Source organism: Poromitra crassiceps, assembly GCF_964638095.1.
Source record: "Poromitra crassiceps genome assembly, contig: HAP1_SCAFFOLD_139, whole genome shotgun sequence".
NCBI classification, from domain to species: domain Eukaryota; kingdom Metazoa; phylum Chordata; class Actinopteri; order Beryciformes; family Melamphaidae; genus Poromitra; species Poromitra crassiceps.
This window is the reverse complement of record NW_028152225.1, coordinates 287,555-301,112: the sequence shown is the minus strand read 5'-3', so window position 1 is coordinate 301,112 and position 13,558 is coordinate 287,555. Positions and strand designations below refer to the sequence as shown.

At 40.9% G+C, this 13,558-nt stretch overlaps 1 protein-coding gene across 1 annotated transcript; it reads left to right on the top strand.

Annotated features, from left to right (window-relative positions):
* Positions 1–661: 661 nt before the first annotated feature.
* Positions 662–6,073, top strand: LOC310770636 (uncharacterized protein; the record flags this gene model as incomplete). The annotated part of the gene is made up of 4 exons (XM_083663380.1): positions 662–736; positions 2,669–2,854; positions 4,919–5,095; positions 5,751–6,073. Exons 2-4 carry the CDS (start codon positions 2,692–2,694, stop codon positions 6,071–6,073), a joined length of 663 nt encoding a protein of 220 aa, XP_083519506.1. The 5' UTR covers positions 662–736; positions 2,669–2,691.
* Between the last annotated feature and the right edge of the window lie 7,485 nt (positions 6,074–13,558).

Genomic DNA, 13,558 nt, shown 5'->3' with positions numbered 1-13,558 from the left:
GTAAAGTCATTGCATAAATGTGTTTTTATTGTAAAACTAAATGTGAAGTAGGGCCAAGTTATTGGAGCGGACATCACAGTATAGCACATGACATTAGAAGCGCTTCCCCTGTCACTTATCTAAATCATGTTAACTCGACAAGGAATATATATAGGCCCAGGAGGACATATATTATGTTTCACATAGGGTGGTGTTTTCATTTCGATGTTTTCTTTGGTCCAATATTGAAATGTTCTACAATTGCAGGTTGTGTTACCATTACACATTATTTAGATCTACCTTTTATATCTATTTCGGCTCATTTGGTTGCTATTTAGTAGCGAAATGGAGCTGCACAATGCATGCTGGGGCGGCTTTAGCTCAGGAGGTAGAGCGGGTCGGCCAATGACGCAAGGGTTGGCGGTTCGATCCCCGCTCCCTCCCAGCTGCTGTCGTTGTGTCCTTGGGCAAGACACTTAACCCTCCTTGCTCCCTATGGTGTGTAGGCACCCTGCGTGGCAGCCTGCCGCCATCGGTGTATGAATGGGTGAATGTAGACTACCTACTGATTGTAAAGCGCTTTGGATAAAAGCGCTATATAAATGCAGGCCATTTATGCTGGGACATGCCAGGCAGATCGTTACTGTAACTCATAAACTCATTTCCCCTTCTTCTCAAGGGGGCGGCTGTAGCGGCTGTAGCGGCTGTAGCTCAGGAGGTAGAGCAGGTGGTCCACCAATCGCTTTGGGTAAAAGAGGTCAGTGGTTGGATTCCCGCCTCCTCCAGTCTGCATGTCGAAGTGTCCTTGGGCAAGATACTGAACCCCAAATTGCTCCTGATGGTGTGCCAGCACCCTGTGTGGTAGCCTGCCGCCATCGGTGTATGAATGGGTGAATGTACCTACTGATTGTAAAGCGATTTGGATAAAAGCGCTATATAAATGCAGGCCATTTACCATTTACTCAAGAGGACTTGTCTGGAGCTAGGCTATAAACTCCTTGTCCATGGATCACATTTAGGTGTTCTGTTGCACCTGTTTTATTTTGGAAAAGTAAATGCATGATAGCTGTGGGATATAGGCTATTGGATTTTATGTAATTTTTTTGTTCATTGTATTTGCACAAAAAAGCTCTGTCCAGTAACCTGGAACACTTTTATTTTGAGATTTGTTTGAGTGAGATGGTCCTACTTCATGCAAATGATAAGAATTGTTATATGAATCTTAATTTTCAAACAAAGTTACATTACAAAAACGTTTGTGTAAGCTGTCAATTGTTGTTCTTAGAAAGAAAATCCGAATCGGCAAAAATCGGTATCGGCAAGTCAGACTATTCAAAAATCGGAAATTGTAACGGGCCAACAAAATTGTAATCGGTGCACCCCTAGTAAGATCGTCCAATTGCCACCCTTTGACATTGCCAATGCACGATGTCATTGCCCAAACCCCCGTTGCGTGAATTCATTAAGAATAGAGAGCCGCAGGGATGACGTATTTTTGTAGTCAGAACGCGGAAGTCCCGGACTTCCTGGTTCTTCACTGTTTCTGTCTATGGGATTTTTGAATGGGTTTTTGCCGCGATGCTTCTAATAATCTCTCTGGGCAACGCTGGCTTAATCAAACGTGAACCAGAGTTCAGCCGGATAATCTTCACACATGAGGACCACTTTCATGAGTTTTGTAGCCTAAATGCGAACCCTAGAAGTAAAAAGCTCGAGCTAAACTAATCCAGAACTACACACTGTCGCATAGGCTTCCACGTCACGTCAGCGCTCAACCTGGACTGTTGTTGGATGTGTGCACTGATTACCCCGGGCTGAACGGGATGAACCAGGTGAGGGAAAGATAATTTCCGTGTTCGTCCTTTGAAGTGGTGACGTTATTGACGTATATATATATATATATATATATATATTAGGGGTGTCACGATACGATACGTATCACGATACTGGGTTCACGATAACGATACGATACGATACGATTTTAACAATATTTTTTTAAACTTGAATAATGACAATATATGACTGGAAAAGTAGTATTTGATTTGAAATGCACAAATCCAAAACATGCTGTTGTGGGAAATTGTTATTACAATAACAACTAGAAAAAACATGAGATTGGAGATAAGGCTTATCTTGAAATAGAATGAGTTACACCGTCACTTAGATTTACTTTGAACTAAAAGGTTTCTCAGCAGTATAAATTCTCATTATGCATCTTCAGTTTTTCTTCAAACTCAAACAACAAGACTTTTCTTAGTCTATTTTTTATGCATCTTCAGTTTTTCCTGTCAAGTAAACAGTTTTGCCAGAAACTCAATTGAATGGTTTCTCTCCTGTATAACTTCTCATGTGTCTCTTCAGAGACTTGTTCAACTGAACTACTTTCCACACATTGAACTTCAACAAACAAAGACGTTTCTTAGTCTATTTAAAAAAAAAAAAAAAAAAATCGCGATATGAGATTTCATCTCAACGATACAGATCGTGACGTTTTACTATCGCGAAATTTCGTGGGACGATATATTGTGACACCATGCAGGGTTGTGTTGCTACAAAGCTTAGACGTGTAACTGAAATGGAACGGCTTATGACTGACCACGAATTTGGGAGTAAACACGGCAAAATAATAAAAATGATCTTAACATATTCAAGTATTGAATACATCTGTCTGCATCTTTTTTTGTTGAAGAGATTCAACCACACTCATCAACCATGGCCAAGTTCAAGGCTGACCTGATGAAACTAAAAGGGGAGAATCGGCTACTGAAGGAAGAAATCCGTCTTCTGAAAGAGGAGAACCGGCTCCTCAAGGAGCAGCGGGACTTCAGCAGGGAGAAGGCTCTCTACACTGGGGCCGGCCCCTCAACTTCAAAAGGTAACTAGACTGTTCCTCCCAAATCTTCCTCCCAAAACCAACATGGAAGGCTGTATCTACAGTCTAAAGGAGTCTCGATTATTTAATGGTTGCAGTCTAGGAATGCAGCCAGGGGCAAGGGTGAATCTGCCCAGCCCCCCAAAAATATCCAGGGTTAGTATAAAGCCTAGAAATTTTGTTTTCCAGGTGAGGAATATGCTTGAATTTGAATATCCTCATTGAAAAGTGCCTGCTTTTCAACTTAATCAGGTGTTTCATTTAAACAATCACTCAGGTAAAACAAAAACTGTTTAATACCCCTGAAATTAGATGATCCCGTCATCATATTTATTGTCTCCTGGCGTCTCACAAAATACACAAAGTGTACCGTGGAGTGGACCTGAGCTGGCGTCTGACACAAGACAAAGAATATCACAAGATATCGCACTGTCTGTCTTAGTTTGGATTAGCTGTTTATTTAGTCTTCTACTCTTTTACTTGTAAAGATTTTTTGAATTTTAATCATTGTGTGTCATGCATTGTATATTTGGTCTTGGACCCCGGAAGACTAGCTGTCTAGGCAGCAGCTAATGGGGATCCTTTTAGTAAACAATAAACAAGATGTGGAGCACAGCAGAGTGAGCCGGACTCGGAGCTAGATTGACTGACATTAGCCGTTTTCACTGCCCAGCCCACCCAATTCACCCATTTTGTGTCTAAAATGCAGGAAGCAACAGAGGTACTAGTAGAACAGTAACCAGGGCCCCAGCACTGGAACACCAAATAGATTGGAAGTTGGAAACCCTCATTCATATTCTGGGGTGGGAAGTGAAAAGGGCAAATGGGCTCTGAAATGAAAAGGAGTCACACCACCCCCCCCCCATTATGATGGCGACCATCTGCTCTCATCTTGCTAAACATACAAGCTAGCTACTGTACCTGCTCATCAGCTGACTGGATTTTGTCATATCATCTCACTTTCGTCATGCCTGGCTGGCATAATGACAACTGGCTGGTTAAATAAAGAGGTTAAATATAAAGAACATTAAATGAGCAAACATTAAATAATCATGATCAAAACATACAATGGAAGTTAATAAGGAACAGCTGTAAAATAAACTGACAATATACACATTGATTGCAGGGATATTGTAAACCTTCACAGTTTCATCTACATTAACAAATTAAGTAAGATGTGATGATAAAGGCTTCGAGAATCTGGGAATTTTTGGTTTAGGTACCTTTACACTGCTTGAAAAGTGTGATCCCTCAATATCTGAATGGCCGTAAAAACCGCGGTCGACGGGTGAAAACATGCCCCCCAAATTCTTTTATTTTATCATTCAGTTCATTTGATTTTCATTTCCATCTCTAACACACCGGAGAAAGACGACGAAGAACACACTCACAAAAACAAGTGCTGTTGTGCACCCTATGATTTAGCAACTTCATGCATTAAAGGAACACTCCGCCCATTTTCAACCAGCTTTGTATAATTAGAACATCTGTAGTATATCAGAAAACTGTAAACTGTTTTGAAGTCTGTCATTTAATTTGAGAGTTATTGAGTGTTAAAGTGTGGACCAGTGACATCACTGGTCCATACTAACTCAAATTAATAACTCATTAACTCAACATTAACTGTCAAACTAGATGACGGTTTTGAAGTCATTCATCTAGTTTGACAGTTATTGAGAGTTGATTTGAGTTAATGAGTTATTAACTCATTAACACTCAAATAAAAATGAAAAAGGACAATCAAAATAAACAAATCTAATATATTTACCGTACTAACTTTTATATATGGCTTTATATATGGCTTCTATAAGCCAACGCCTGACCCGCTCCTCAAACAAACTGGACCTGGTCCACTGCAGAACTGAGCGCTGTAGGAAGAGCGCTGTCCCCCATATGATCAGACTTTTAAATACCTAATGTATTGAAATTGTACGCATGTTGTCCTTGTCCTTTTATCTCCTTAGCGCCCCATGTAATGATGTACTCACAATTCAACAATTCGTTGCCACATGTACATCTTTGAGTTTAGTTTTAAATAAATAAAAACCGTTTACTACTCTGTTTAAGGGTCCCACAAAAGGAGACGGGGGGATTCTTCAGTCTCTTCTGAGTTCTCAGACGACTCTTGTGAAGGGAGGAAGAGGAAGAGTAAGAAAAAGCACAAAAGACCCGAGTATTCAGACTCCTCTGATGATGACAGAAAGAAGAAAAAGACTAGAAAACCCACATCATTTGGAAAGAGAGGTAACCCATCATCTGGAAAAAGATGGCTCACATTTCGATTGCTTCTGGAACAATGCACATACAAACACTTATGACAACACATTACACTTAACAAACATGCACTGATTTATTTTATTCTCTTAAGTGCCCCCAAAATTTGGTAAATTGCCCCCGTTTTTAGAAATTGGGGCAAAAGTTTACCTTTTTTTATTTTATTTTTAATTCCACAATTGAAGATAGATGGCCTGGTGGCTAATGGCTTTTTGCAGACTCCTGTCACATGGACCTAGCTAGCAAGGTCTATGGAACATTTTCATCTTAGTGGAAGCATTTTTATTGAGACACTGCAGTCACATGTCAATCGTAATTTCAGTGTAGCATGCTCATGTCGATTTATTTCTCAGGCATAAGGCAAAGGTAACTCACCCACACACACAATTTGATATAGACGACATTTACCATATTCAAGGTTGGCCCTATTACGAAACAGTTATGTATTTTTGAGTATCCAGGACTGTATCAATGTAACACTGGAGTGAGGAAGAGTAGTGCACTGCAGACACAAGATGACCAGTTTAACTCCTGAATGTCATGTCATGTATACTCAGGATTATCAATCTATTTGTGTAATTATGACACTGTGTTAACCTATATTTTCTTTTGATGTGTCTTGTAGTTCTGACCCCAGAGGACGTTGTCCACAGGTACCGGGCTGTCCTGAAGGTGTTCCGGCAAAACCGGAGCATCGCCAACACCTGTGAGGAACTCTGTGTTGACCGCAACACCATCGCACTGACTGCGGTCATCGCAGATGTTCTGATCGCCGCAGAGGGCGCCGACTTTGGGGAGCTGCCTGTCTTCAAAGAAAAGGATACTCTGGGGAACTACTCAAAAACATGCAAGGCATTTTTAGATGCGAACCAACCCCTGCAGGACAAGATAGCTGCAATGAAAAAGTCCACAGAGCTGCTCCCGATAAAATATAAACTACCTAAGTGAGGGGTAAAGGCCTAAAGTGCAGTAATTTAAAGCTGCATTCAGCAATGTTTTTTTGTTAAAATAAGTGTGAAATGGCTCTATATTCTGACAGCAATTACTGAAATAGAGTGTTTGGTCAGTGACTTGAAACCCCCAACCCCCCGCTGTCCTCTATCTCTCTCCTGTAGTCGTGCATGCAGGGCAGATGTTTCTCTGCAACGGTAACTCGCTGAGTAACCCCGAATTCAACGCCGCCATCCCTGAGTCTCTACGACTTACGGTTGCGGAGATACGTCCGCCCTGCATGCAGGACTACAGGACAGAGATAGAGGACAGCGAGGGGTTTGGGGTTTCAAGTCACTGACCAAACACTCACCCAACATTGCTGAATGCAGCTTTAAATTATTTTATTTTATTTTTATGTATTTTTATTTCTTACTGCACTTGTTTCAGGGATTTGTCAGTGTTATTTTATACAACACTTTTTTTAGTGGTCAATGGGGAGTTCAACCCTGGTTTTATTTGATCTAAAGATCTGTATTTTTTTATGAAAGTTCACTGCTCTTTTCTATTATTTATCAATTACTAAAACATTCCAAGTGCACATAACATTTGCACTTTTTTTGTATTTTTGTTAAAACATTCAAAATATACACGAAAATTTGCTGCACTTTTTATATGTAACCATAACAATTTACAGTTACAAGTTTACAGTTACAAGTTTTGCACTTTTTTTGGATACAAGGAATGTATGCGTGTCATGTTAAAGTTGTGTGAACTGTTGTAGTTTTAAAAATGTAAACCTAGGTAGAGATCCATTCAAGGCTGGGTCCATAGCGTCTTCTTGTTTTCTCCCAGTGACGCGGTTTGTTTACAAAAATGCTGTTCGGGTATTTGACATGCACTTTAAGAGTTTGTTTACAAAAATGCTGTTCGGGTATTTGACATGCACTTTAAGAGTTTTATAAAGTTACTCTCTTTGACAGCTCACCTGTTTTGGCGTATTTGTCACAGGGTTGGGGTGTGTGTGAGGGCATGTAATAATAATAATAATGTGTTTTATCTTGATGTATTTGATAGCTGGTATGGGGGTGCTGTTTTGGGTAGGTCCTGGGAACTGTGGGTGTTTTCCTCCTATCTCCCGACAGCTAATTACTGATGCAGTGTAGGTGGAGAAGCCGACTCACGGACACCGTGTCGGAGCGGAGAGCCAAGACTTTGGCATGCACGGAACACAAATGGAGGACGCCAGCCTCCGGCCTGGTCGGTAGACAGTGAAAGAGCCGGGAGAGCAACGGACATCCTGGTGGAACTGCTTGTTGACTGTTTTACTTGAAAACGTTTTTGCAAATGTATGGTCCAAGTTTCTAAATACTGGGTAAATACCTGGTAATTACAGGGGAAATATCTGAGTTGCTGTCAGAGAACACGGTCAAAACTAGACAGCCTGATGGGTAATAGTGGATGTTAATGATCTACAATTACCGGGAAAGTACAAGGTAATACCAGGGTAACAAACCACGCTTCCTTTTACAGTACAGTTCCACCTAACTTAAAGGGTAACTCGTGAGGTTTTCCTTGATAACGTTTTGGAAATGTATGTGGTACAAGTTTGTAATTACGGGGTAATTACCAGGTAAATACATAGGAGTTACCGGGAAAATATCAAGTAAATGCTATGTAAATATGCAAGTAAATATCAGATAATTACCGGGTAAATACCTGGGAATTATCTGGTAAGTACCTAGTAAATACTGGGTAATTAACACATTAAGTGCCATAGACGACCTAACTCGTCTTACATAATCCAGCGCTTAAGTGCCAAGGACGGACTAACTCGTCTTACATAAAGATTTTTTTTTTTTGACGGTGGGACATCAATCAACCCCTTTTACATCTTTGAGATAACTATTTGGAGCAAGAGCATGTGTGTAATCTATTTTACCGACCACTAAGTGGCGACAGAGACCGAGAGAAGCCACAGCCATGGGACCCAAAAGCCACGGGACCAAAAGCAGCCGCCTCTTCGATGGCGATTTTACAGTCAGAAGCCCGAGACACACACACAGAACGGACAGAGATCCCTTCCCCCCAGAGCCGCGCAGCAACGCGCGAACACACACACACACACACACACACACACACACACACACACACACACACACACACACACACACACACACACACACACACACACACACACCGCGGTAGCAAGCCATTCAAGGAAATGGCGACGCGATTTTACAGTAATCCGTTTCAGACTCGTCTTGCCCGACAGGCAGACAGGCAGGCAGGCAGCAGCAACGCGCTTCTGACACGCCCGCTGTTAGGAGGAAGGAGGAGAAGACACACGGAGGGAGGAGTTTGAATGAGAGGGGTGTTTCCTGTTGTTATGGAGGAAATTACTGTTCAAAACTATTGTTTAGAATGTCTGACGGTCTTACTGATGCCAAAAATGAATGGTTAAAGTGACTGTTTCACAAAAAGCCATTTATCTCTGAATAAATTTCCAGACGCTGAAACCATGCTGTACTCAACGGCTAATATCTACATAACTACTAACTCTGCAAACTAACTCTTTTAGACAGAGAAAGCACACATTCTATTAGTTATTTTTAGATGATTGCTGTTCATGAATTCTTAACAGAAAAGAATCCTCGGCTGTTCTAAAATGAGCCAGAATCGTCAAAAACACCCCTGGCACAACTTACCTACAGGAATGAAAACATGGCTGGCATTCAATGTGTTAAATAGGAAATATCTGAGTTATTGCCAGGTAACACTGTCAAAACTACACAACCTGATGGGTAATAGTGGAGGATTGTAATCTACAATTACCAGGAAAGTACAAGGTAATACCAGGGAAAGAAACCACGCTTCCTTTTACAGTACAGTTCCACCTTACTTACCGGGTAACTTGTGATGTTTTACTTGATAACTTTTTGGAAATGTATGTGGTACAAGTTTCTAATTACTGGGTAATTACATGGGCGTTACCAGGAAAATATCAAGTAAATGCTGGGTACATCCCAGGTAATTAAAGGGGAAATATCTGAGTTATTGCCAGGTAACACAGTCAAAACTACACAACCTTATGGGTAATAGTGGAGGATTGTAATCTACAATTACCGGGAAAGTACAAGGTAATACCAGGGAAACAAACCATGCTTCCTTTTACAGTACAGTTCCACCTTACTTACCGGGTAACTTGTGAGGTTTTACTTGATAGCGTTTTGGAAATGTATGTGGTACAAGTTTCTAATTACTGGGTAATTAACAGGTAAATACATGGGAGTTACCGGGTAAATATCGAGTAAATGCTGGGTAAATACCAGGTAAGTACCTAGTAAATACTGGGGAAATATCTGAGTTATTGCCAGGTAACACAGTCAAAACTACACAACACGATGGGTAATAGTGAAGGATTGTACAGTAATCTACAATTACCAGGAAAGTACATGGTAATACCAGGGAAACAAACCACGCTTCCTTTTACAGTACAGTTCCGACTTACTTACAGGGTAACTTGCAAGGTTTTACTTGATAATGTTTTGGAGTGTACGTGGTACAAGTTTCTAATTACTGGGTAATTACCAGCTCAATACCGAGTTACCGGTAAACATCGATTAAAGGCTGTGTAAATACCAGGTAACTACCAGGTAAATATCCAGTAAATACTTCTAATTACCAGGTAAATACCAGTCCATACCTGGTAATACCTTGTACATATCAGAGTTATTGTCACACTAACATGCTCACATTTAGACGAATTGATAGGTAACAGTGGAAGGTTTATATTCTGTAATCTATAATTACTGGTTAAATGCCAGATAATTCCCAGGTAAATACCTGGTAGTTGTCAAGAAAATATCTAGTCATTATCGAGTATTTACCTGGTAATTACCAGATTATTACCCAGGAGATACTACTAATTACCAGGTAAATTCCTGGTAGTTACTGGGTAAATACCTGTCCAATGTTGAGTATATACCTGGTAATTACCTTATAAAGATCTGAGTTATTGTCACACTAACACGGTCACATTTAGACTAATTGATGGGTGATAGTGGAGGTTTACAATCTGTAATATATAATTACTGGGTAAATACCAGGTAATCACCAAGTAAATAACAGGTAATATTCAGAAAAATATATAGTAATTACCGGGTAATTACCCGGGAACTACCCAGTATAACTACCTGGTACTACCTGGTAGTTACTGGGTAATAACCCAGTAAATACTTCTAATTACCAGGTTATTACCTGGTAGTTACCGGGTAAATGCCTGGTAATTACCGGACTGTAAAAGGAAGGGTTACCAAGATATTAATAAAGTAATGACACATTCAGCGGGAAACTAACTATAATTAAGACGTGCCAACTTTGACAACGTTTGGTTCAGTATTTTAAGAGCAAACAGGTTTTTTTAACTTCCTGAAAAGCTGCTGTTTTGGAGATTCGAGGTCAACATTCAAGAAAATAAGATGAATTACAACATACCTTGTCAGAAGAATCCCCTTTGACAAAGAGATTGCGACACTCATTCGGCTTTGCCTGCATCACCTTTATCAGGTTGTACACCTCAAGGCCTTCACGCATCTGTCGCAGCATAGCTGTGCGTTTGTCGGCCGCACACAGTACAACAGCCCTTAGAAAAGAAAAAGTGTAGAAGACATTTCATTTTCTGACAGCCATTTCATAGTATTATGAAAACTGATACATTTGCATTTGCCCTAACATTGAGTTGGTTTGAATTAAAGAGCGTGGTGCAATTTGGAGAGTTGTGGGGGGGGGGGGGATTACCCCCCCAATGCGAGTACCACATTACTCGTCCATAGTAGAACAAGAGTGGGTATTTTCATAGGAATCTTGATCACAAAATGTAAATTCGTAATATTTTTTAACCTGCTCCACACTCTTCCTAAGTTGTGGATCAGTGATTTCTATCTGCATGAATGACATCACTGGTATCAACTTTTTTTTTTTTTACCTTTATTTATACAGGGGGAGTCTCACTGAGAGCAATGCTCTCTTTTTCAGGAGTGCCCTGTTCACATTCACACACACACATTCATACCTGGAAGCTGCCCAGTACAACCACAGTCTCATCTGCCACTGAGCAGCTCCACTGGAGCGGTTGGGGGTTAAGGGCCTTGCTCAAGGGCACCTCAGTGGTGGTAATGAGGGAGGGGCAAGCGCTGCCTTTTCACTTTCCCCACCCAGATTTATCCTGCCGGTCCCGGGGATTGAACAGACGACCTTGCGGTCACAAGCTCGCTTCTCTAACCATTGGGCCACCACTGCCCAACTTCAAATCAACTCTCAATAACTGTCAAACTAAATGAATGACTGCAAATTTGTCAACAGTTTTCGGATGTGTGACATCATGTTCAAAATAAATCAGCATTGCTTTTCGGTGAAGTTCTCCTTTAATTAATGAGCATTATTGTATGGCTTAAGTAAAAATACTATTGACCTCTATATAATTCATCGATAATGTGATATTACTCCTTACTTAGGACATCAAAAAGCAAAACAAACCTCAATATCCTTTCCTTGTTGCGAAGGTTGATTTGACCGGTGTAGCCATATTCCACAATAGCCGCAATGTGGGGGGACAGGTCAGATTCAGAAGATGCAGATTCAATCTAAAACAAGCAACAACAATTCCTTCCATTGGTTATGTATTCACAACTGTTATTTTATACCTACAAAGTCATACATATTCACACATCTCTCATCCATTTACCATTATTGGTTTCCAGCTACATTTGTGGGCAAGGAAATCTGTCAGTCGCATGAAGGGAATAACTGGTGGATTCCAACGTACACGATGAGGACACGGTTCAGATCCGTTTTTTTACAACCCCATCCGGGAGCATCAAAGATTTGTGTGGGTGTGTTTTAATGGTTAAATAAAAACACATTCATCCTCAATTATTTCTGCCAGTGGCAGAACAATTCATTTGATCTCCTACTTAGGGCTGGGCAATATAACCGATACGGCAATATATCGCGATATTTTATTTCCCGATACTGTATCGATACTTGGACGCCAAGTATCGCAATATTTAAAAAATAAATAATTTTTTTTTTTTTTTGCAGGCCATGCCATGCATCTGGTGATTCCCACCCCTAATCGATACTGTATCGATATTTCCCATATCGATGCGTTCAGTAACTCAACACTCGATAGTTTTGACTAAATTTCTCAGTAAAAAGTGATGTACATATTATTACACTACCTGGGTGGTACACAGTGTGTTGTATCTTTAGCTCTATTATTTAATTTTGAGTAAATTCTGTAGAATATCGCAATATATCGTGATACAATCGTATCGTGACCCAGGTATCGTGATACGTATCGTATCGTTAGATCCTTGCCAATACCCAGCCCTACTCTTACTTGTGATATACAATCGCGAGTCTACTTTTGAAAATAGACAGGATCATTTATTTTGTTCCTCGGTCCTGAATTCCTGCCCAACTCAATCGGATCTGTGCTGCTTGACGCAACTCAAAGGGTCTAAAACTTGACTGGGAGTGTATTTTTTTTAGCTGAGCAGAGTTGCTTCTGGGACACTTCAGGGCCGCGGCGCATCTGGTTGACACAGGCTTTCACTAGACAGGCTGTGACCTGGTCTCGTCACAGCCATAACACAACCCTGATATTCCCAGTGGAACTTGGATCAGTTTACTTTGCACTTGTTCGACGCACCATACACATCAAAAGAGTGCAAACATTGTGGACAAATATTGGTGTAATTAAGTGATTAACCCAACCTACCATTCTGATTAGTGTTGAGACTTCTTCTAGATCATGCACATCATCAATTTTAAGCTTCCCAGTGACGAGGTAGTGGTAACACCACTCCTGCAGAAACCGTGGTGCTGGTCCTCCCTGGGCAATGCTCACAGCAAATATTTATCCCGCAACTCTGGATGAAAGACAACAAAGACATTGGCAATTGTAAGTACTGATCTGGTAAGGGAACCTGGTCGCCTCCCTAGGGAGGTGTTCCAGGCACGTCCAGCTGGGAGGAGAGCAGGGGGCAGACCGAGGCCTAGGTGGAGATTATATCTGCACGCTGGCCTGGGAACGCCTCGGGATCCCCCAGTCAGAGCTGTCTAATAATGTTGCCAGGGAATTTTGCAGTCCCCTGATGGAACGGCTACCTAATAGGAAACACCTTCTTAGCTTAGGGTCATTGCATCCCATTACACGGAAGCTTCTGTAATAATTATAATAATAAGTAATTCCAAGTGCAAGTAATAAGAAAAACTTACTTGAAGAGTTGACGGTCATAATCGCTGAACGAAGACTTGGGCACCTTGCCCTTCTTACTTTCACCTTCGAATAGTCGCTTCTCGATGCCAGCAACCATTACTACAGCCAAAAATAAAACAGGTTAAAACAAGCAGCATAAAACTAGCTAGATGGGGGCAAACATATACAAATCAATCATTTACCCCAATCTTCTCTGGCTAGACTCAGTTCAGTCTCTA